This window comes from Panthera leo, chromosome D2 (genome assembly GCF_018350215.1).
Source record: "Panthera leo isolate Ple1 chromosome D2, P.leo_Ple1_pat1.1, whole genome shotgun sequence".
Taxonomy (NCBI): domain Eukaryota; kingdom Metazoa; phylum Chordata; class Mammalia; order Carnivora; family Felidae; genus Panthera; species Panthera leo.
Window position 1 is genome coordinate 33,832,372 of NC_056689.1, and position 25,452 is coordinate 33,857,823.

Consider the following 25,452-nt stretch of genomic DNA (forward strand, 5'->3'; position numbering starts at 1 on the left):
GGTTGGGGTGGGGTGGGGTGGAGTGTCTTGCATCTTAAAAAGACATGCCAAGTGTGATTTACAAATTACTGGTCCCAACTATCCCAATTTCTCAGGCAAATTTAAGCAAGTTGCTTTCCCTTCATCCTGCTGGTCTCTATTTCTTTACTTTTACACAACTAGTATCACAGAGCATATTTTAAGCACAGTCTCTACAAAATGTTTAAGCATCTGGAAAAATTTCTATTAGTCATCCCTACTTAGACACAATAAAGTAGAGATGGTCCCAGTAGGCAAATTAATGGTGGTGATTGAGAAGATTCACTACATCTCATCTCTTTCTTTTCCCCAGCACATTGTCCAATACCCTAGTGACTGGCTAAAAGCTTAAAGTGCTAAGAGTCTTTAGAGAACTAAATAAGAATCCCCAGGGACAAGGTAAATGGGAGGCTGGGCAGTTTACTCTTTGGGAGGGTTTAGGGAATAGAATTCGTAAATGTGAACCCAAGAGAAGTCCCCCAGAATCTCATGTAATAGGACCCAGCAGCAGCAGCCCCTCAAAACAGGGTCATCTTCATATTGGTCAAGGTATTGCCTCAGACACCCACCACTGGGATGACAACACCCTGTTCTGACCCACTCACCTCAGTGGAATTAAAGTGCACGGCTGGGAAAACATACCTGAGAAGTTTCTGGAGACAAGCATGGTCGTGAGGATGGCACCCTGGGGAAAGAAGAAGGGCCTGTCAATTCAGCTGGAACTCTCGAAAAGCATAGCCTGGTCTCAGGCAGAGGGCAGCTGCTGTCCAGAGCCTCAAGGCCTCAGGTCTTTGGGGCTTCCCAACATGTACAACTTTCACAGCTCAGCTCCAGCCAGAAGGGGAGCTTCCTTTTTGATGGGGTAGGACAGGTTTTTGTCCTGTCAAAAGCCATGATTCCAGGATGCTGGCAGCCTGGAAAGGCAAGACTCACCTTCAGTTTTCTCCGTGCGTTGAACTTGCGCAAGCACTCCACAGTCTCTTGACGATGCATCATGGACGCCACCGTGGATCGTTGCTGGAACCCAAACAGACAGGCCTGTGAGCCCTCCTGCCAGGTCCTCTGCCCCTCACCCTAGTCCTAGCACTGTTGGCTCTGTGCTCAGCCACCCCTGAGTTGATCTGAAGATAAAATGAGGTCATAGATGTGAAATGCTTTTACAACAAAAGCACTATCCCGAACTCAAGGTTATATAAGGACAAAAATCCGAACATGAAAACATCACTGATAACTGATGCTAGATTAGGAGGGTGCATGAGACAGCACTCTCCCCTTCCTTGGGAAATGGGAGGCTACGGAATGGAAGAGAGTATCCTGTGTGTTGTGATCCTCATGCAGTAACTCCTTCAGCAACTGCTGGCTGAGCACGTACTGCACTCCTGAGCAGTGAGAGAACAGGCAGTGTTCCTGCTCTCTACAGAGAATGTTCATCCCTTCCAAGAGCCCCTCTCATCACACCCCCACAAAGACCTGAAAGCTGATCTGAGAAGCTAAGGGTCTTCACCTTGAAGTATCAATTCTTTTCATCATTTTGGATGGTAATTTCTCTTCAGTGTATCACTGCTAACTTCCTTCCTCCTTAAAGAGTCCACTGGAAATGATTTACAATTATGATGATTTACAATGATTTCCTTGATGACTCAGGGTCATCAATACAAGCATCAATTATTATGTAATATTTTAATAGAGTGATGTCCTCAGGAGCTACTGAGTTATATAGGATGGTGGAGGGTGGGGCCTATGAGAATGACTCCCAGGACATAGTATAATCCCCAGTTCTTGAGTATCTGTTTTAAGTTGCTCACTGCCCCCCTCCTCCCTTTGCTGTTGCTGTCTTGGCTAGTCTGCTAGAAAAATAAATCCCACAACATGCAGCCTGGTGCCCCTCCATGGGGCTGCCCCATAATCCTTCCCCTCATCCCTGGCCCACTCCTTTTCCTGGTTCCCAAAGCAAGTCTGCCAACCTCCTCTTCCCTTTCCTGAGTCTTATAACTTCACTTCCTCCTCCACAGCATAAATTGTTCCACAAAGAGAAATGAGAGATCATCACACAAGAACTCCTTCAACTTCAGACCCCCATCCACAAAGTGATTTTCATCTGATATCAACCTCTTTTTACTAGCCCAACATTTGCTTCTTCAATTAGTCAATATTTTTAATCCTTTATTCTAGACTATATTCTTCTCTATACATTATACTCAAGCCTCTCCTTAAACAAAAATATAAAACTCCCCTGACTCATCATCTTCTGTATACAGTACCATTTCTTTCTCTCTTCACCCTCATTCCCTCTTCCCTCACTGAAGAAAGGGTTCAGTTTCTCACTCCACTGCCTCTGTCAGTGAAATAATGAAACAATGGCTTCTGATTGGTCAGAGTATATGGATTCTTCTCCATCTTTATCATGGACTCTCTGTGGCAGACCATCCCTTATTGAGACCTCGTTTCTTAGGATCTCCTGCTCCTGAACCTCCTTCGGCCACAGAAGTTCTCATTCCCAGCCCTCTTTGCTGGCTCCTCTAACTGTGTCTTTACTTGCTGGTGTTCAGTGGCCATCTCTTTTCTTATCGAAGCAAATACAAGCCATAATGGGAATTCGATCAGCATTGAAACAATCCCATTTATTTCAACACCACCCACACAGAAATGACTGCAACCCACATTTCCAATTTTTAACTTCTTTTCTAATCTTTGGAACCACATTTCTAACTACCCATCTGATGTCTCCAGCTAGAGGTCCCCAGACACCACACTCGACATGTATAAAACTAACATCATCATCTTTTCTCACAAACTGGCTCTTCCTCTGGGTTTCCTCTGAATCAGTGAATGGTACAACCCTCTGCTTATTACCAACTCAAAATCTGGCAGTCCCCATAGATACCTCTCTCCTTCACTCCCTAAATCCAACTGCTCACTTAATCCTTTTGATTCTGTCTACCAAATATCTCCCAAATCTGTGCACTCTTTGCCACACCACTCAGTCTCCTATCATTACCCTTAGCTAAGACCTCATCTGGTCTTGCTTAGACAATTACGACAGCTTCCTGAGCTCTCTGACCCAGCCTCCTTTCTTCTTCAATTTCATTTTCTACAAAGCTTCCAAAGTGACCTTTATTAACTGTGTACTTCATTGCCTCTTTATTTTTTTGTAATTTATTGTCTTCAGATTTTATTTTTTTCTAAGCAATCTCTACACCCAACATAGATCTTGAACTTACAGCCCTGAGATCAAGAGTCACATGCTCCACTGACCAAGCCAGCCAGACGCCCCTTCGTTCCCTCTTTAAATCCCTTAAATGGTTCCCTGTGCTCTCAGAATAAAATCCAAACTCATTAGGCAGAGACTTGTATGTCATGGAATCTTTTTGGCCTTGTTCTCTTGCATTTTTGTAGGCATATCTTCATCTACAACCAAACTACTTAACATTCCTTAAACTTGCCACAATTTCCCATGGCCTTTCACCCTGGCCCATGCTAACCTCTGTCTTCAGGTTGTTATCCTGAGGAACTCCCAGCCAGCTGTCAAGAACCAGGACAGAGGTCACCTCCTCCATGCAGCCTTCAGTAACCTCACTACTCACCAGACAACAAGAGTTCCTGTGCACTCATTAGATTTTTTTATGTACTTGTCAGATTGCAGAATGGCTGCTGTTTGAGTGCCTACGTCCCCAGATAATTTTTAAGATCTCTGGGGGGAACGGACCATGCTTTACTCATCTTTTTATCTTCAGGACCCACACAGTGACTGGCACTGAAGAGGCACTCAGTAAACACAGGAAAAGCAAATACATAAATGCACCATGGTTGTCAGGAGGCCTAACTGTATCAGATCCTCTTCTTTGTTTGAAAACAGATTTCAGGGGTGCCTGAGTGGCTCAATCAGTTGAGCATCCAACTTGGGCTCAGGTCATGATCTCACGGCTTGTGGGTTCAAGCCCCGCATCGGGCTCTGTACTGACAGCTCAGAGCCTGGAGCCTTCTTTGGATTCTGTGTATCCCTCTCTCTCCTCCCCTCCCCCGCTTTCACTTGCACTCTCTCTCTCTCAAAAGTAAATAAAAATTAAAAAATATTAAAAAAAAGAAAACAGATTTCAGCTTTATAGAAGTGTTCATGGAAAAAGAATATGTTGATCCACATTGACAGCCAGGAGGCTCTCCTAGCTTTATGACTGAACTTCAAGATGCTCTTTTTAACTGCCCAGAGGCCCCTTTTGTTTATTTGTTGGGTCTTGGTCACATTTCCATTAGAGTTGTGTGACAGCTGAGAGCTGAATATGCACCCTAAGCTTGGTAATTCACTTTGGGTTGTGCCAGCTGCTTTCTATCATCAACTCTCTAGAGTCTGCAAGGGTCAACCTAAGCGTTCATTCAAGATCAGAAATCACACCTGACAAGTAAGTGGGGGAGAGACAGGTTGAAGCCAATTAGGCCACTGCCTCCTTGAATCCCTCCTGGGCCCCACCCAGTCCCCCTCCCTCTCTGCTGGGTCTTTGCTCAGGGCCCAGAATTATTCTTTGTTCATAAAAAGGAGGGTGAGGAGAGTACTAAGGGCACATTGAGGGCTGACATCTCTGAGATCCTCCACCCCAGGCGAAGACACTTACGCAGACCCATGGATGCTTGAGAGCCTGGTCAGCTGTGATGCGCTTCGCAGGGTTTATGGTCAGCATCTGGTTGATTAAGTTCTTGGCTTCAGGAGTCACCGTGTCCCACTCTGGTGATGGGAACTAAGCAGGAAGAGGGAAAGGAGACATATGAAATCTGTGAGCCCCACACTCTGAAAGGGAGGCTCTGTGTTCGTTCCAACACCTATAAATGGGATATTCTGTGCTATCTAAACCTCCCTGGCAGAGAGATGGAGAAGCCCTGGGGCATCCCAGCACCTGTGTCAAAACTTAAACACTAGGAGAGGAAGATAGAATCATGGTTAGAATGCCAGGATATCAGATCAGAGTGGGAAGGGGATTCCAGCAATCCCATCTCCTGGTTCAACCCCATCTCCTTACTAGAAAGAAACAGTGGCTCAACAATGTGCCCAAGGCTGCACTGCAGTGGACACTTCTTGTCCCTATGTTATGTACCACATCACACCTCTCAGGCCATTCTCTGCAAATAACGGATCAAAGAGCTTCCATGCGCTCCTCAATTTTATAACTACCAAGAAAGGCTGTGCAAAAAAGTTGTTCCTGGGATAGGGGGTGGCAGGAATTGAGACCTGTATGCCCATCCTTGGGTCCTCAAAGTCCCCAGACACTCCCCATATCCCATGACATACTAAACATGTCCCCTCCTGTGGACAGAGCCCGAGGGTCATGAACAAACCAGTCCTTACATCATAGGCCCCAGCCTTGATCTGCTGATACAACTTGTGCTGATCCTCATCCCAGAAGGGAGGGTATCCCACCAGGAGGATATACAGGATGACCCCTACGAGACAGAACACAGGTCATCGGGGTCACTCACCTACTTCACTGAGGAACCAAGAAAAGCCACACAGGGCTCAGCCACGCAGAAAGTCAAGGTTATATCAGAGATGGAAGTGGATGGCAGACGATAATGCTGTGCCACTAGCCCCCTCCTGCTATCCTTCGCTCCCAGTGTCACCGCCCACATCAGGGATTTCTTTAGGCATAAACCATCCTCTAAGGCGTGGGTAAATCCCTCTTCAGGAAGGATGCAGTATAATCCAGGAAGTACTTGGGGAGGAGCGAGTGATGAGAACAGCCATCCCAGGGGCACTAGAGCAAACACCGTGATTTCACACACACCAGACACTTGTGGGGCCCACGAGGAATAGCGATGCCTCTTTCTCACCATCACTGGAAGTTGAGGGCCCTTAACATCAAAAAGCTGAGAGTGTGGAATGGGCTTACCGCAGGCCCAGATATCCACAGGTTTTCCATAGGGATCTTTCCTCAAGACCTCAGGGGACAAGTAACCCGGGGTGCCAGCAAAACCTGTAGCAGAAGAGAGGGCAGAGGCACACTGAACCCACTTTCTCTCTCATTAAAACCACATCAGCAATTTCCCCCAAGTCCCTTCTCATTCCTGCTGCTTTTGCTACATAAGCTCTCAGCACGTGGGCAGCAAGAGATGGCAGGCTGGGTTTCTTGTAGTGCCCAGAATAAAAATCAGAGGGCAACTCTGTGTGCCTACCAGGAGCTCCCATTCCTCCCCAGAGGCAGCAAGAATGCTGTGCTGACAACAGCTAGACTCACTGTACTGAGTCACGTAGGGCCAGGGGGACGCTCTGTACCCTCCCCCTTCTCCAGTCTCTGAGGAGACCAGGACCATTAAGGGTCTGGCTTCTAGTTCTGAAAGAGGAAAGCAGATCAGGAAGAGGAGGAAGGGCGGGGGCCACATTCCAGGAAGACAGGGTCACTCTTACCAAACCAAGCCTGCTGCTCTCCCTGTACTTCAATGGCTAGGCCAAAATCAGCCAGCTTGACGGCGGCACCCTTGCATTTACTCGCCAGCAGCAGGTTTTCAGGCTGTATAAGGGAAAAAAACCTTATGAGGCACCCACCCTCTGGCCCTGAGGAAGCCTTGTTTGGGTCCTCGCAGTACCACACCCTGGCACCAGGTGGCGCCTATGCTTCACAAGCAGAAGGCAAAGGGGGAGCCTGGGTAGTAGTACCTTCAGGTCCCGGTGGACGATGTCATGCTGGTGGATGTGGTTAACACTCTCCAGGATCTGATGTATACAGTGGCTGTAAAAGCACAAGGAAAAGAAATGTCAGTGCAGGGTTAAACTACTCATCCACGACCACACACTACAGATTAAAGCATGTAAGTCTGGGTTACAGATTCACAGGGAATCACTGAACAATAGCTAAAACCTTGGACTCTGGACATCATCTAGTTCAACCTATTTTACAGAAGAAACTGAGGTCCAGGCATATTAACAGGTTTGTCCAGGGATTCCCACTAGATAATGGCAGAGGACAGACCAGAACAGAGTCCACCAGGCCTCCCTAGACTGCAAAGGCCCAATACAACCAGTCCATTTCCAGGAAATTGGGGACACTCCTGAGAAAGAGAGACCATCCAATCCCTTCCTTCTTTTTTCCCCCTATAGAAACTCTGTTCTTGGAGAAGAGACTTGTGGTGGCATCTTAGGAAAGCTAGTACAACTATACCTAAGTTGTTTTGTTGGAGGTACACTCACTCATTTAAACATTTATTGACAACCTACAGGCACTGTGCTTGGTAGCACACAGACTATAAAGATAAAACCCAGGACGCAGACACCTTTAAGAAATGATGTGCTTAACTACTGGGCATTTATCCAAGGGATACAGGTATGCTGTTTCAAAGGGACACTTGCACCCCAATGTTTATAGCAGCACTATCAACAATACCTAAAGTATGAAAAGAGCTCAAATGTCCATTGATGGATGAATGGATAAAGAAGATGTGGTATACATATACAATGGAGTATTATTCAGCAATCAAAAAGAATGAAATCTTGCCATTTGCAACCACGTGGATGGAACTAGCGGGCATTATGCTAAGTGAAATTAGTCAGAGAAAGACAAATATCATATGACTTCACTCATATGAGGACTTTAAGACACAAAACAGATGAACATAAGGGAAGGGAAGCAAAAATAATATAAAAACAGGGAGGGGGACAAAACAGAAGAGACTCTTAAATATGGAGAACAAATAGAGGGTTACTGGAGGGGTTGTGGGAGGGGGGATGGGCTAAATGGGTAAGGGGCATTAAGGAATCTACTTATGAAATCATCGTTGCACTATATGCTAACAAATTTGGATGTAAATGAAAAAAGTAAAATAAAAAAAAAAAAAGAAACGATGTGCTTAAGAAGGTTCCAAACAGGGCAACTGAGGAACATTTCTGGTGATGATTTTCCACAGAAAAAAAACAAACTAACCCAGAGTCACCTTCACCTACTATTTCTTTTCTTTCTTTTCTTTTTTTTTTAAATAAGGTCCACGCCCAACATGGCGTACTCAACGTGGGGCTTGAATACATGACCCTGAGACCTCAAGAGTCTCATGCTTTATCACTGGAGCCAGCCAGGCACTGCAACTGCTATTTCTTGAATCAGGCTGTCCACCTTCCAAAATATCCTGCCACACTTGCAGTCAAACTCCTGACAGAGAGCATTGGTGATCTAGAGCAATGGTGAAAAGTGGGGGATGATTTTGCCCACAGGGGACATCTGGTAACGTCTGGAGACATTGCTGGTTTTCACAAGCCATCCTCTAAGGTGTGGGTAAATCCCTTTTCAGCGGGGGGAGATGCTACTGGCATCTAGTGGGTAGAGCCCAGGGATACTTCTAACATGCTACAATGCACAGGAGAGGCCCTCACAACAAAAAATTATCTGGTCCCAAACATCAGTAGTGTTGAAGTTGAGGATCACTGGCCTAGAGAATGAGACCCCAGCCAGCCGGGAGGTACCACCAGGTATGCAGAGCAGGCTTGCAGAGTGTCGGGGGGTGCTGGTCTGATGTCCTGGACTTCTTATTCCTTCCTCTAAAATCTGATTCTGGGGCTTCCACAAGAGCCAAGGGGTCTTACCAGGCTCCTGGAGGCTGAGGCTCAGGCCTCCCTTCAGGACACAGCCCATGAGTAGGCCAAAGAGACTTCAAGACTGAGCTGAAGAGGCGAGTCTCCACAGAAATGTATAATTAGAACAGAGCCAGGCTAGCAGGGAGAGCCTTCTGGCCAAAAATGGCAAAAGTGCGAAGTGTCCCAGCAGAGCCAGGCCAAGCCCACTGGTACAGTCACACACAACCCCTCCCCTCCCCCTAGCCAGCTCTCCCTCCTCCCCGCCAGGCTCCCAGAGCTATCACCGCCTCCTCCTGCCCCAGAGTCTGGTCCTCCCCTGCTGGCACTGGAATTCATCTCCCCACTTGAGAATTTTTCCCCGAGGCCGAAGCATCTGAAATTGATCAGCAAACGCTGGCCTCTCAGGGTTGAGAAATTTGTGAGGAAGCTGCACTCCCCCACTCTCCAGAGGCAGCCAGAGCTGCCACAAATGCCAGATAAACTGTAGGCAGGAAGATCAAAACCAGGTTGTATGGACATCACCCTCAGAGAAATCTCAGGGCTGGGGGAGGAGCCAAGGCAGGAAATACAGGTCACACAAGCACCTAAGAGCTTTGTGGGCTTCCGTGGGGGGGCGGGTGAAGGCTGAGGGATATGACCAAGGAACAGTCCTCCAGCCTGAGGAGCCCCACATCAGGGCTGGTCATGGTGGTCAAGAGACTAAGTGATCCAGGATGGAATCTCTGCCAAGAAGGTTCCTGGTTGGATTATTAGCCCAGATGTTTACACTCCTTCAGAACACAAGCCATGTTTCCGCCATCTCTGGATCATTCCCAGGATGCCTTGCACACAGTAAAATTCGTCAAAGGAAAGAAGCAGGGTAGGGAGGGCCCTTGGGCAGACTTGCAAGTACACAGTAGTGCAAAGAAAAGGTATTTCCAGAGTGAAAGGATAAAGGAGACTTGCAAATGCTTCGCAAAAACACAGATCTGGGAGTATTGAACTTTTAACTTCTAACATCACCTATCAAATGCAACCCAGGTCCAGCTTACAGAATCTCTGTCCAGATAAGAGCTCTTCTGATCTTCCCCAAAGACTATTCAAATAGGCAAAATGCCTGCTCCCCCTAACGTGGCCAAGGCTCACACTGAACTCTAGGGCGCCCATCTCACCTGGCATCAGCTTCACTGTAGTACTCTCTGGCCACGATGTCTTCAAACAGCTCCCCGCCGGTAACACTGCAACCAACAGACAGAGAGAGTCAAAGGGGGTAGGTCAGTTGGCCAATACCAGCATCCAACAGGTAACAGGTCACACCAAGGAACAGCTTTTAAAGAAATCCAAACTCTACATGCATTTCATCTGAGAGCCCAGAACATGCTCGATCCTTCAATGACATGGGGCTTCACCTTGGGGTAATGTGGGCCCTCCTTTTCTCCAGCACATTTGTTTCTATAACCTACAGATTAGTTAACACTCAGGCAAAGAAGAATATACAGAGATCTAAGAGAAAATAATCAATCTACTCAGAAAGTCATAGCTTTGAGACCAATATGAATACTAAGATACACAGCTACCCAAGAAGGACAGACCTATTCTTAAAGTTGAAGAATAATGAGACCAAGGACACAGAGACCCAATACTGAAAATACCAGAGAGGCATTTCCAGGAGGTAAAGAGCCACTTTTAAGATATTAAACCACAACCAAAGTGGAGGAGAGACCAATTGGAGTCCAGTTTATGACTAATAAAAGCCACCTTCAATTTCCGAGAATTTTTAAGGTCATGTGAAGAGCTGTATTCTATTTCTCCACTAAGGACAACACACCAAGAAACAAGAAAAAAGCATTTGCACAAGGTGTGCTGCTGAACAGAAATGCAAGAGTAATGCCATCCGGGGGTTCAGAGCCCTGGGGAGATACTGAGTGAGCAATGAGGTCCCCTGAGCAACCTGCCCATTACTAGAGGAAGTTCAAACTCAAACCCTTTCTTTTGGCTAAAGGAGAGGGACTCTCAGCAGAGGCTGAAGACCCAGTTTAGGTCTTTTTCCAAGCCTTCATCTTGAGCCAGCTGGAGGGAAAGGCCCCCACACCCTCAGAAAGTGGAACTTACAGGTCAAACACGAGGTAGTGAAACCCTTCTTCAGAAATACTGTCATGGAGGCGCACTGCAAGAGAGGAGATGGGGACAGAGATTAACAGAGAGAAACCTTGGAAACCTACTCCTCTCCTCTTCAGCAATCCCACCCCTGTCCCAGCCTGTCAGCCTCACTGGACGGTCTTCTGAAGGAGTGGCAGTAAGAAGTGGCGACATGCCCATCACCCCCCAAGACCAGGTGACACAGCCACAGAACAGAGAAACAACCAGACCTCAGGTCCAGTGCTCTGGCTGCCATCTCATACTGCCTCAAACATAGGCAAGAGATAGAAGCTTTGTGGCTAAGAAATAAGACAGAAAAGCAGGAACCTTCCCAGAGGTGCTAGTCCCAGAGGAGGTGGTCCTGGGATACGATGCGTGACAGTGTAACATAGAGCAAGAGCAAGGACCACCTGGGGATGCTGACCGCAGAGGAACAAAGAATGACAAGATGGACGAGCCCGAGAGCTCTTTTACGGGAGTAGATGGGAAAAGGGGAATTAAAGGCAAGGGGAAAAGCTGGAAAGGTAGAGCCCAGCAGGAAGGCACGTGGAGGAGGCTAATGGATGGTAAGCATGGGAGGCAACATGCAAACTCAGGCAATGACAATAATAATTGTTTATTAAAGTGCTTATTACATGCCAGGCCTTGGGTTAGGCTCTTTGCATACATTATGTATTTCTACAAGCATTTATTGAGTGCCTACTATGTGTCAGATTCTGTGCTGGATGGTGGGATTTAGGGACATAGCAGCTGCCTCCGAGGAGTTTATTCTTCTGGACAACCACTCCCATTCTACAGATGAGGACGCTGGAGGCTCAGAGATGTTGTATCTTACCAAAGGCCAAAGATATAATAGGTCAAGATGTAAATCCAGCTCTTTCTGAGTCCAAAGACTGGTCTACACCACTGCTTCCCATAAGAGATGCAGTGTAGCCCATACAGCCAGGCAATAGAGCAATGGAGACTGTGAGAGAGACTACTCGCGAACGCACTTATGACAGCAGCATAGACGGGTCCAGGAGGCCACTGCAATGAGCAGACTAGGGCAACTCACCCGCTGCAGGAAAAGGCTGGCAAGCAGAATCCCTTCCCACTTCCCGCCTCCAGAGCTCCTGGGCAAAAAACCAATCTAATGTCTTCTGAGGTCTCCTTTTCAAGCTTCTGCCCACAAAGCCACCTGTGGCCTAAATGCCAACCCCTGAGCACCATTCTAATGCAAACACAAGGAGATGCTTTGGCTGAATGTCCCAGCTGCTCCCGTCCCTTCCCTCACCTGATCTCTCCTGATGGGGAACCTCTGTCTGACCCTTGCCAATCCTTGGGGGTTTCAGGAGCAACTCACAGAGCACGTTAGGAATGGCCTGACACCAAACCAGCCAGTGAAGATCTTGGATACACAGAAGTCATTGTGTCTCTTCCTTGGTGGCTCCATGTTGCCAACCACCCCAAATGACAGATTCCACTTCCAGTATCAGACTGTTTCCTCAGGGCCAAGGGGCTTCCCTACATCCTCTCCCACCACAGCAAGATCAGCCAGAACATAAAATATAGGCACTTAGCCATTACTACAGCTCTGTGGTTCTTCTCAGTTGACAAATGAGGACACAGACCTGCCAGAGCCAGATCCAGGGCCCAACAACTGTCATATCGCCTACTTTATTTGATCTGATCCGGTTACCCAAAGTTCTACCCCAAACTCAGTATCTCTGTGATTTACCAATGGGATCAAAGGCAGGTGGTACTACCAGGATCCCTCCTCCTCCAACTGTTCCCTCCTGTACTTGGGCAAACAAGCTCATACTTCTCTAGGCCCCCAGATGACAGAAGGAAGGAGCTACAGCCAGACCCGTTCTTCCCTCCCACGCTATTCAACCCAGGCGTGCTCAAGTGAGCTCCCCCAAAGCCCAGCCAGCCCCCTCCTCACTTGTGCTTCTCTGGTCTAAGTTGGGGCTGCACACAAAGTCCTGCTGCAGCTGCTGTTCCCTTGCTTCCAAAAGGACTTTCCATTTAATTAAAAATTCACTATTAAAAAGCATTAAAGTGTGTAATACAAATAATCCCCTGGAAATCAGCTGTCCCAGAAGCTAAAGACCAGCTTCATTAGGGAGGTGACTGACAGTAGCAGGACAGTAAGCTAATAGTACAGCAGGTACGATGTTAACAACCACTCCCAGGGGAATCCTGCCACCCGGCCCTGCCTCTCCCAGCCCCTGGCCCCTGTGCCTGCCTCTTAGACTAGCACAGCAGGGCTGAGAATGGGGCAGAAAGTACAGGCACCCATGCCCATGCTGAGATATGGAGGCACTGGCGCTTGCTCTTCTCCAGGAAGGCCACACACAGAGCCCAGGTGGGAGGAAGCAGGGGAGGGGAATCAGAAGAGAAGAGCAGTAATGGAAAATTAATCCAGCCCAGAGAATGGCTTTGATGTGTGCCCCAGAGCAAGGTACCACTGAGACAAGAAGGGACAGGTGCACAAGTCCCCATACCTGAACGAGATACTTTTTTTTCTCTTGCAAAGAAAATTAGGAGAACTGAGAACGAGGGAAAAACTTGACTGCACAACTCTAAGTGCCTCCCTAGCAGAATCTTGATAATAACGATCCAAGTTATAACAGCTAATATTTAGTTGGGCTGTTTCTATGTGTTAGACATTGTGCAAGTGCTTCACATATGTTATGTTATTGAACTCTAAGAAAGGTACTTTTACTACCCCCATTTGACAGGCGAGAAGACTGAGGTTCCGAAAGGAACTCATCCAAGCTCATACTAAGTGGCAGAACTGAGACTGGAAGCCAAAACAAACTGACATCAAGATTCTTGACATTGTAGAATTGCCTGCAAGAGAGTCACTTTTTCTGTCCTCTTAGGCTAAGGAGCTCCAACCTGTCCCCACTAACTCCAGCCATTCCGACCTGCTCCCCTGAAACGGGCATGGCTGAACAGGCCATGGATATGGCTGTGAGGAAGAGAAACCCAGCAATGCTGCTGCAGAGCTTCCAGGCCAGTGGGGAAGACGGGTGTTAAACCAGCACTTACACAAATATGTAACTAAGCACTACTGTGTTAAGGGCTATGAAGTAGAAGTAAAGGACGCTACAGAATAAAATAATCACCCAGCCCGTTCCACAGTAATTAGATGGTCGAAGGCCAAGGAGGGCTAGACTAAGTCCACAGACGGGAAGACCTGGAAAAGGACTATAAAGCATTTACTGCATTTCAGTGATATAAACCTAATTACTGCTTTTTAAAAACTGCGGAAAGAAAAAACAGCCCAAACACCTAAATACCTTTGCTTGATGTTTCGTACCTCCAAGCACTCACAAAGCCATAACCCAAGTGCTGTGGCTATTTCCAATTCCTTAAAAACCACCCCAAAACATGCCATATTTTAACTAGCAAATCTTGGCTTGGATAAAGCGTCACTGTTAAAAGTGTCTGCAGCAACAGCAGAGTGGGAAGGAGGTCCTGCTTCCCGGGGGACTGATGGGAGACTCTGGCTGCCCTCCCCATCTAGGAGCAGGTGGGCAAGAACCCCCTTGGAGCAGAGATTTAGGAGCTGCTTGGTCATGATGCAATGTTTTCTTCTTTTTCTTTGCACCTGTTTTTGCCACACTTCCTGTTAGCTAAATGGCCCTGGGTCCAAGGTAAATGGCAGCCTGGCTTAAATAATCTGCAAACTGAACTGGGGCTGAGGATTTAGGGAAGATCACTCCTGGGGGCTAGAATCCCCATTTTCATCACTTCCATTTATTTCCTAGGCCTCCTTTGCTCACGGAGCCCTCTCACAACTCCACGAAGAGGCACAGATAACAAAATGGAGGTGCAGGCAGGCTAAATAATTCGCTGCAGGTCACAGCTACAGACCAACACATCCCAGATTCAAACCTGGAAGACATGATACCAAAGCCACACACTCTGCTTCTCCATATATGGTTCACAGACCAGCAGTGTGGGCATACCCTGGAGACTACACACACGAGGAAGCTCAGGTCCACCCCAGACCTCCTGAATCAGAATCTGAATTTAACACGATCCCTCGATGATTCATGAGCACATGAAAGTTTGAGTAGTGCTGCTTTAAACCATAATCCTAGACTGTGATTGAACCTCCCAGGGCAGCTCAGCACGAAGGAAGACAGAGTCTATTCATTAGAGGAATTTAGAGCAGGGAGCAAGCAGATCACAGGTAGCACACATTCCACTCAGACTAGACAGTACTGCTGCCGGCTCCTCCTCTCAACTCCACACCTCTGGCCACTCTTCCAAAGATGTTTTAGGTTCTGCAGTTAATGCCTCATAACCAACAGGCTTTTTTTTTCATCAATAAACTTTATTGTTTTGAGCAGTTTAGGGTTCACAGCACAACTGGGTAGGAAGTACAGAGAGCATCCACATACCAACTGCCCTACACACTCATGGCCTCCCCTACTGTCAATATCTCCCACCAGCACGGCACATTTGTTATCATCGATGAGCCTATACTGACACATCATCGTCTCCCAGACTCCACAGTTTACAGTAGGGTTCATTCTTCCAGCAGGCTTTTAACCTCTGGGATAGAATATCTATTAGGGAGGAAAACTGGGGATGCCTGGCTCCTTGCACCAAATATCCTTCTGAATTCAAGGGTCTCCGAGTCTGACAGCAACCAGAGGGTGATCATGTGCTCTCTGTTCTCAGCATCCTCAACTCTGCACCACTCTCGGGCTGGTCCACTTGTATCCCTGCGGGATGGAGTTAAAGAGGCTGGAGCCAAAAGGGCCAAAGCTCTGAAGGAGGGGGCAGCGAAGAGAGGAGAAGAATAGTGAATTAGGGCACAAAACTGCCTCCTCTCCCGCCACAAGCCAGATCAGGATCCATGGCAACCCCCGCCTCCTGGATCCACAGTTCCACCACATCTCTAGCAGCCCTGGTTCCCACCGGAAGCCAGAGAGCCTGGCCAGCCAGCTCTCCCAGGACACCGTCCTGACTCACCCTTCCCTCTCCCTGCTCTTGACCCCAGAATAAGGCCTCAGACCAACATCCCTCAGGATCTGGGAACATTAATGACACGAAGCACAATTCTAGGCAATCAGATGCTGATGAAGTGAGGATGCCTTTCCTGGGTTGGGTCTCGCTGGCCCCCTAACAGAGCAGATGGCTGAGGCAGACGGTCTCCAGGTAGAGCTGGGGGCAGGTAGATAAAAAGGAAAGAGCTACCAAACCAAAGTAAGGTCTAAAAGGTCAAAAGTATATATTTCATTTCTAGAAATGCATAAAAAGAAGGGTATGACTGTTTTCAGCTAGAATCCCATTTTTGTCCTTGGTCATTTCTCAATTGTCTTCATCTTACCTCAACCCTTCTAGGGTCAACCAGGTCAACCAGGAGGTGGTTCCGCCTCCTGCCTCCTTTATCCCACCCTATATTCTCCTCCCTACATGAGAACAGTTCATCATTACTCTATGAGTTGGTCACAAGTAGCATAAGGAAAGGAAGTGGCTGTCCTCAGACCCTGAGACCTGGGACTGGAACATCAAAATGCTTCTGTGTTTGTGGATGGCTTTAGCTACCAACACACTTTTTCTTCCTGTTCTGGAACTTCTAGGTTAGAGGTCACAAGCTCAAAAGCCTATGGCAATCAGTGCAAACATGAGGTACCAGAGAGTGGCAAACGACGGTGACCAGCAGGCTCAAGGGACAGCCGCTGCCCAGCCCGAGCAGATGGAGGCTCAGGAGAGCCACAATGTCTGATTCGAAAGACTGGGAAACAGAATTTTTTTTTTCTTCAAAATGTAAAATCTCGTTTTTAAATATTGGCAAATAATGAAATATTTTTAGACCACTGAGCTGGCCAAACAAAACACGCCTGAATTTGCGACTGCTGTTCTAGTTATTCCTCTCATTGTCTCTTCTCTCCTACCCAAGGTGATACATTGGTCCCAACTGTGCTGTTTTCAGGTGAGGGTCTAACATGAGAGCTCACCCAGGGAGCTCCAGTAGTTCCAAGCCCAGGACCCATCAGCTGAGAGGTGTTGGCTCAATGGAGCACACTGCACCAGCAGAGTCGAGCACCGGCTCTGCCAATCTGCTTCAGGTGTAATCCAAGCTGCCGATTGCGATCTGTAAAGCCCTGCATGGTTGGAGTTCTGGTTACCTCAGAGCTGCTCCTCTCCCCCTTGGGCCGGAGTACGACCTCGGCTCTCCCATGTAAGGGCTCACGTTAAGCATTCCAGCCTGAGGTCTGGGAAACCAGAGGCTGGGTAGCTCCGGAGGAAGCATCCAGCTTTGGCATGTCACCTCACAGCCCCGGCCGCCAACAGAGCAGAGGGGGAGGCCTCCGGGGCACTGTGGGAGCCCCGATATTTAGGCCATGCCTGAGGAGCAGGGAACACGTGTTGTTCTTTGTGATGACTCAGGGCTTTCAGGGAAAACCTAGGAGATGCTCCCTGCTCTGCCTCAAGTCAAGACTGGGGTTTCTGCTCAGATGCTGCAGCCAGCCCAATTTCTGTCCCCTCTGCAAGAAGCACCAAATCAGGGCCAACGCTTTTGGCAAAGGCTATTTCAGCTGAACAATATAAAACTGAGCCGGAGTGGGTTGTGGCAGGCAAACCTCCTCAGGCTTTAGAACAACCAACAATGTGCTCTTGTCCCCCAAGTTGGGGTGGGAGCAGGGAGAAATCCTCTTAATTTTTTCTCCTTCCCCATGAGAGTGGCCCCTGCCATCCCTTCTCCAGAGAAGCCAGGCGGGTGGGCAGCTTGCTTTCCTGGCTCTGGGGAATACAAACGGGAGCACCATGGAAACCCCCAGAGTGTGCATGACACCGTTAACAGGAACAAAACTCTTTCAAGTCCAGGAACAAAATCCGGACCCTTTTATGATGGCTGTGGAAGGCCCCTGGTGAGGGATGCTGGCAGGCTACTAGCCCAGTGCCTCACACGCTGAGGATCCTGGACCTCAGCCCAAAGACGGAAGGAGAAAGGGAAGAAAGGGAGTCCAAAACCTGTTCCAATCCTCACATCCTAGCCCTGAAATAACACTGCAGGGATGGAGACCCTCAGGTCTCTAAACTAGAACGCCCCAGAATTCTTAGCAAGACACAGTTGCTATCCCACTTGGACAAAAAAATTACACCAGGCAAAGGCCCAGGGGCAGAAGTGGTTTCATACACAGAAGCAGTGCACCTCTGTTCTCCCTGCCTTCTACAACATGCCCGATAAATACCCTAAGCACTTACCAATGTTTGGATGTTTCAAAAGTCGGCATATCCGGGCCTCACGTTCTAGTTTTTGGTGATCTAAAAGCAGAAGGGAGGAAACAAAAACCATCAACCATCCATTCTCTTTGTGGCCACCTTGCTATTCACACTCTTCCAACTATGCACTTTTTACAATTTGCTGAATTAATGCAGCAAGTCACAGCAATCCCAGGGATAGGTATTATGACCACTTTTTCCAAATGAAGTAATGCTCTAGGAAAGCACCTTAAGTTAGTGAGAGGTGGAGTTGGGATTTGAATCCAGGTCTTCAACTAAAACTCTGGTACCCTTTTCACTATAGCAGGGATTTCACTGGGCCAGGGTGTCCAGAATTTCTTTCTTGATAGAAATACTAATAATAGCTAAGTTTTATTGAACACCTACTATATGACCAGGCACTGTGCTAGGAGTTTTACATATATTCTCTAATTGAATCTTCATAGCATCCCTGAAACATAATGCTGCTGACAACCAAGATGATGATGAAGATGATAATGATTTGATAAAATAATCATAGCTAACATTTCTTGAGAGTTTACTTCTACACCAGGCAGAAACAGCTTTTAATTGATTCTCGTAACAACTCCATGAGGCTGGCACTATTATGAGGCCCATATTACGGTAATCCTGCTTCTCCCCAGGATCTGCTTGGCCATACACTGCTATGAGCTCTCACCTCTTCACACTCAGGCACTGGGGTTACTCTGCTTTGGTGAAATGACCAGAGTCTAGGAGATCTCAGATGCAAGCAAGCAACATTGGTCAATTCCTTCCATAGGAAGGCAGAGCTCCAAGAAGTAGAAAGAGAGGATGTTACTATGCAAAGCAAGGTGGCCTAGAAGCCCTCTCCACCCCACCTGCTGGAATTCTGCCAGACAGTCCCCTCCTACACAAAGTCTCCCCTGTTCCTCTCAGTAGATGGGACTTCTCCTCCCCCTGACCATCCCCCCACCTTCCACTGCACTTCTTATAATGTTCACATCATACATTATGTCCACCATCTTTTGGTCACAAGCTCTTTAAAGGGTGGGATCTTTTTGAGTGATGCTTCCTAGAGTTCCTTCCATAACAGAGGCTTCATAAGGGTTTATCAATAGCATCAATAGTAGTAACAACCATTATTTACTAAGGATTTACTATTTGCCAGGCAGAGGCATAGATTATCTTATGTCATCCCCACCAAACCCCTATGAAGTAAAGGATCTGATTAACTCTATTACATTACAAGTGAAGAAATGAGGAAACTGAGGCTTAAAAAGTTGAGGGAACCTGCTCAAGGTCGCAGGCAGTGGATGCAGGTGGTCTGAGCCTAGAGCCCTTTCTCCAGCATGAAGCTATGATGACAGGATAAAGAAAAGTAAGAGCAACCCGTAAAAACTCCAGGCTTTGTGGGGGCATAGCTCAGTTCACCTCGACTTCTCCAGGCCCAGGCAGGTGACTTCACATCTCCATCTGCCAAACAATTCCTGCCTCCCTTGGTAAGGGCTTCTCCCCACCCTACCTCTACCTTAATAGCAAAGAGCCTCTGTAGAGCTTGCCATGACTCCCACAACCATCCTACCAGGTAGGTGCTATGACGGTCACCATTTCACAGAAAATGACACTGAAGCCCAGAGAAGTTAAATAACTTGCCCGAGATCACACATCTGGAAAGGGAGGAACTAGGATTCAGACCCAGGCCTGCCAAGATAATGTAGTCTGTGATAATGCAGGGATTATAGACTAAAAGGAATTCCTAATTGTTGTTTCACCAATCACCCCTAGTTTTGTCCTAAACTTTCCCTCTAGCAACAGCTCTGCTTTGTGGAAAAAGGAGGTGGGGACAGGCAGAGATTAGTTCCTGCTGCCCAGGCTAATCCATCCCAGCTGCCCAAAGATCTGGGTCAGGCCCTCCTTCCTATCCTCAGGTTTGGCATTACCTCTAACCGGGATGCAGCCAGAAAACCACAGGTAACCCCACACTCCCACATCACCTGGGACCCATCAGTCCCAGGGACTTTCAGACCCTAGAGTTAGTTGAGAAAGTAGTGCTAGCCCAGCCCAGTTGGCAGGGGGCTTGCTTTTTCCAGATATGGCTGGAAGGATGTCAGGGCTACCCCACCTTCCTCTCAGCCCCTGAAATTGGGATGGGAGTACCCAGCTAGCCAGCCCCAAAGCTTCCCTCTCTCTGACCACTTACCTCACCACCCTCCAACCCACAACCCTTGGGCATGGCTGTCCAGGCAGGTGCAGAGGAACAGCATCTTGCAATGCGGAGATGGCTGCTAAGGGGAAGGCCTGTAAGATTAATGTTTATCTCCTCCCATAAGTCTCTTACTGGCTAATGGTTCCAGTCCCACAAGAGCAACAGCACTAAAAATAAGGGTGTTCTGGCTTTACCAGTGACTCAGAAGGAGGAGAGACACAGATTCATCCTTCCAGCTCCTTGAAGGAGCTTCCCAGTGTCCAGAGGGTCCTTGTTAGCCACTTAATTCAGCCCTGTCTCCAAGAAGCTGAGTCCCCATGTCTTCTCTGAACCCCAGGCTGCTCCTTCGTCTTTGCTCTGATCCTTAGCCATGCAGTCCATCCATGAACACAACAGTTCTGGAGCCAGACAGCCCCGGGTTGAGTCCAAGCCCTGCTATATCAGGTAAGCTATTAAACTCATCTGAGCCTCATTCATGCATTCAAAAAAATATTTACTGAGGCCTTCTATGTGACATGCACTGTTCTAAATGCTGTAGATACAGCAGTGAACAAAACAGGACAAAAATCCCTGCCTTGATAGAGGTGATATTCTAGTGGGGCTGGGTTGGGGGAGGGACAGACAATAAGAACTAGATGGCACATTAAATGTCTTGGCAAGTGCAATGTAGAAAAATAAAGCAGGGAAGGGGAATAGTACATATCTAAATAGGATGATCACAGAAAGCCTCAGCAAGGAAATGACATTTGATTAGGACCTAATGGAGGTGATAAAAGGAGCCAGATAGATACCTTGGGAAAGAGTGTCCTCACTTCTAAAACAGAGGCAGTCAGGGGCGCCTGGGTGGCTCAGACAGTTAAGTGTCGGAGTCTAGATGTCGGCTCAGGTCATGATCTCGCGGTTTGTGAATTCCAGCTCTGCATCCACACACTGCCAGTGTGGAGCCTGCTTGGGATTCTTTCTCTCCCTCTCTCTCTGCCCCTTCCCAGCTCACACTCTCCCTCTCAAAACAGTAGATGAATAAACTTAAAACAAAGAAAGAAAGAAAACAGAGGCAGTGATATCTGCAGATTAAATGAGGTAATCAGGTAAATGCTCGGCACGGTGCCTGGCACATGGAGAACCTCAGCCGTGGCTATCACCAGAGACACTGAGAGAGTTGGACCCATTCTCTCTCAGCTCGGGCACCCAGAGAGTCCACAACACACCAGCGGAGCCCTCTGACTCAGCTCTGTTGCAGCCCCCCTGGGCATCGAGGTATTCCCTCCTGTTTTGGTGGGGCCCGCCTGTGTCTACAGCCTGCAGGTGAAAGGTTAGCAACAGGGGCTTCTCAGAGAGAGGAAAGCCTAAGGAAGTGCCACTGCCTGCAGGATCCCTCCTCTTCCTCAGCCTCACCTTTGTTGGCTGTGGCGTCCTGCCATGCAGAAGCTCTGCTCAATGAACCATGTGGTTTTTGCCAACCATTCTCTCTCTGCCTCCTCACACCATACACAGCCAGCCGGTACCCCGGCCTCTCTGCTATTGTCTCCTGTCTCTTTCCTCCACACACCTCCTGGCCTGTAGTCCCCTCCAGGACTGGTCTACGTCTGGGGAAAAAGCAGAGGGCTCCACCCTAGCAGAGGCTGTGGTATTTCAGGAACAAATATGGTTTGTAGAGCATCTTTCCCAATTGCAAGGGCTGTCCTGGCTAACGCACAGTATCACAACCCCAAAGGAGGTGAGGCCACTGAACTGACTTGGTCCACAGTGGCAGGTCAAGGGCCTGGCTGGGCATCCTAAGGTGACAACACACCAGCTGGTGCTCTTGTCACAAAGGTGGCCTTCTCCCTTGATACACCCCTCCTCCCACTGACCATGGAGCTCACTGTTCCTAGGCCTTCCAAGGCTGACCCTCTTCCCACCCACCTTTCAAGCGGGCTATTCCCCGCCCCCTCACGTGGCCCAGCCCCCCCTTCCTGTTTGACAACAGCCACTTCCCGCTTTTGCACAGGGCCACTTCCTGCCTGCCTGTGTGCTGCTGCCATGGAGAGACCCACCCCTGCCGACCTTCAGCCCAGCTCCAACCACATCTCTCTGCAAAGTTCTCCCCCTCAATAGCAGAGGTAGCAACAGGAGCAGAAAGCAGAAGTGGCTGTTATCAGGGATCTGCTTGGGCCTTCCCCAACAGCCCCTCCAGACAGAGCCAGGCCCGAGAAACAGGCATCCCTGGAGGCTCTGCCTCTCCTGCCTTTTGCCCAAGTATGTCCAGACCTGGTCCCGGCCAAGTACCCATCACAGGAAGAGCAGCAAGGAGTGACCAGAGAGGGTCAGTGCCAAGCGAGACAGAAAAGAGGAAGCAGTGAGGAGACAGCATACGGCAAAGGGGAGGCAGAGTTCTAGAACCACCTCTCCCCTAAACCCAAAAGAGAAGCCTACTCCAAATGCACTTTCCTTCCATCACAGGATCAGGGGCCAGGGAAGGCTGGCCATTGATCCTCCATGGCCCTGTAGGGATATGACTGATTTAGCGACTTTTCTCTATAACCACAAGTGTCAGCACTAATTTAAAAAAAGATTTTTTTTAACGTTTATTTATTTTTGAGAGAGGCAAAGACAGAGTGTGAGCTGGGGAGGGGCAGAGAGAGAGGGAGACACAGAATCCAAAGTAGACTCCAGGCTCTGAGCTGTCAGCACAGGGCCTGATGTGGGGCTCGAACTCATGAACCGTGTGAGATCATGACCTGAGCCAAAGTGGGAAGTTTAACCGACTGAGCCAACCAGGCACCCCGCCGGCACTAGTTTCACATAAGATCCTATTGCCACCTAAATACACAACCCTCTATCATGGAAAGGACACAGAGCCCTACTCTGGCTATGAGAACACTCTCCAAGTTCCAATCCCAATGACATCCTTGACTTTTCAAAGGGTATTTCAAGGGTCTGTGCCTATGATCCCAACATGAACGATGAGAAGATTCCTACAGTTTCCTAAAGCCCAATTTCAGATGCTTCAAGTGGAATGTCTCCTCTTGCTGCCCTCCTGAGTGCCCTCCTCTTCCTTACTAAGCAGCAGAGACCTCCGTCTGGCCTCTGGGGCATCACCTGGAGGAGAAGAAACAAGGGCACCAGAAGGATCTGGTGTCATTATCCGCATTTCCAGCTGCTTATTAACAGTCCCTGGCCTTGGGCACTGACCAGTGGGAATCCCAAGTCACAATCCCATTGACCTCATCCTGACACTGTGATGCCACATCCCTTCCTGTTTGAATCTCACTCTAAAGGTGCAAAGAGTCTCCAATTAAGAGCAAAGTCCATCCACCATGTAAGAGCAGGGGTCATGGCTTCCAATTCCTTCACACTCACACACCCGGGACCAGCTGAGGGCTATGAGTACAGTGGGATAGGCCCTGAAATGTGCTCATGTGAACCTCCAAGGTTCTGTCCCTTAATCTGGTATTCTCCCTTTCTCTTCAGTCCTAACTCAAGCAGGTTTAACCAGGTGACACAAAAAGCCAAGCCCTACTTTGCCCTTTGTGTCGTAAGATAAGAGAAGCTTTAAGGAGGGAAAGGAGAGAGGAACCAAGAAGTTGTTCCATAGCAAAGGTCTCCCAAACCAGCTTGGGTGGAGAAAATCCCCATGGGGTCACTAGCAAGGTCCAAGAAGGCAGGGCTCTGCCTCTGGACACTCTGGATGCTCTCAGGGCCAGAACAGGGTCAGCCGCTGAGTTCTCCATGCCCCCGGCACGGCTCTGGGTGCCTGCAGCCTTTGCCCACTGTTTTGGTGACATTTCCTTCATGGTAACCAGCCCCAAGTAAAACATCCCAGGAAGCAGCCCCTAAAAATAGCTCCTCCCAGGGCAGCAGCAAGCGGGGGGGGGGGGGGGGGGGGGGGGGGGGGGGGGGGGGGGGAGGGGAAGAGAGAGAGGAGAAAAGAGGGGAGCAGATGGGAAGCTGTTGCTGCTGCTGATAGGACCCAGGAAGCAGAGACGGTGTTGGTGGGGAGTGGCTGGAAATGTCCCCACCACAAAGGGTCTGTACCCAGAGAGGGGGGGTACAGATGAGAGCGAGGCCTCAGCCAGCAGAACGGAGGGATTTGCTCCACTGGGCTTAGAGCTCTGGGCCTAGATGGAGGTGTGGGGATGATATATCAACATTCATCACAGGAACAAAATGCCCAGAATCTGATTTAAAGGGAGGAGCCAAGTGAAGACCACACTGCTTGAGGATGCTGGGGTCTGAGCACTAGCAAAATCACGGCATACCTACAGCTCAAAAGAAACAAACCAACCTTCTGTGCCTTGGTTTCCCCACTGGCCCTGGGGCAGATCTTTTTGGCCCTGGGAAGATGACAAAGGCCTCTGCTGAGAGGCACTCAAGAGGTGCAAAGTGCCCATCTCTTCCTGTCATCACCCTTTTGGCACCCATGGGATCAGGCCCTTGTTGGCCTGCCAAGGCTGTCCAGAGAGCGAGCACAGAGATGGGGACGGGAGCCCGTCATACCCACGCCTCCCCTTCCCTGCCTGTAGCCTCACCAGAGAATGGGGTCAGCCACTCACCTCTAGGGTTTCAGCATAGCCTCGAAGCTTGGAACACAGCTTCTGACAAGAGACCAGCGCAAGCAGCAGGAAGAGATCAAGGATGGGGCCACCTTCCAACCTCCATCCCCACCCCATGAGGCCAGCACCCGAAGTCACTCTGGGAAGGTGGACAGGATGGCAGGGTGACAGGCCAGTGTTGTATGAACTAAGCCACATAGCTCACAGCGTGACTGTATGACAAAACCGGCCCAGCATAAGCCTTGGCACAGAGAAGGGACCTCCAGGCTGTTTTCTCATCCACTTAGGGGGACGAGTCAGTGGAGCTCAGTCACTTATATACAGGATGCCCATCTCTCTGTCAACAGAAACTGACTGGCCTATTATCCTCAGGAGGAAAACACAGTTCTGCATACAACCTCCTTAAATGCTTCCTCAAGTCGCAGAGTCCTGGCATTCCAGTGCTGCATAGATCTCTCTTCCTTCTACCCCTCCCGCACTGCTGCTTCACCCTCCTCTCTCTGCCTCCCCTCACTTCACCCAGATCCTTAACAGGAAAGTCTCATTTGGAGATACCACAGGGGACACAAATGTCATGGGGGCTACTCAGGCCAACACTAAGGGGGTGGGGACTTACAGCTGGCACCACCCAGGGGGATCCTATTTCAGTCCCCAGGGCCAGCTGGACCCAGAAAGGGACAGCCTTTGCCCTTCTGGTGGCCAACATGCCACAATCTCAGCCACTCAGCTTGCCACAGGCTTGGACACAGACTGACACCTCAATCTGGGGGCTCAGAAGGAGGCCCCTAATCACAGAAAAGCCCATGTGCACAGAT

General features: G+C 48.8%; 1 protein-coding gene across 8 annotated transcripts in view; it reads right to left on the reverse strand.

Annotated features, from left to right (window-relative positions):
* Positions 1-25,452, reverse strand: part of CAMK2G (calcium/calmodulin dependent protein kinase II gamma) — a 56,227-nt gene that overhangs the window by 25,187 nt on the left and 5,588 nt on the right. For 7 of the 8 annotated variants that reach the window (XM_042908113.1, XM_042908114.1, XM_042908111.1 and 4 more), the window contains exons 3-12: positions 17,897-17,956; positions 10,655-10,709; positions 9,715-9,780; positions 6,659-6,731; positions 6,410-6,512; positions 5,895-5,978; positions 5,354-5,448; positions 4,626-4,748; positions 952-1,035; positions 661-703 (exon numbers count right to left, since the gene is read on the reverse strand). In XM_042908113.1, the coding sequence (XP_042764047.1) occupies positions 661-703; positions 952-1,035; positions 4,626-4,748; positions 5,354-5,448; positions 5,895-5,978; positions 6,410-6,512; positions 6,659-6,731; positions 9,715-9,780; positions 10,655-10,709; positions 17,897-17,956 (786 nt within the window). The remainder of the gene's footprint in view (positions 1-660; positions 704-951; positions 1,036-4,625; positions 4,749-5,353; positions 5,449-5,894; positions 5,979-6,409; positions 6,513-6,658; positions 6,732-9,714; positions 9,781-10,654; positions 10,710-17,896; positions 17,957-25,452) is intronic. The other variant, XM_042908116.1, reaches the window with a different exon arrangement.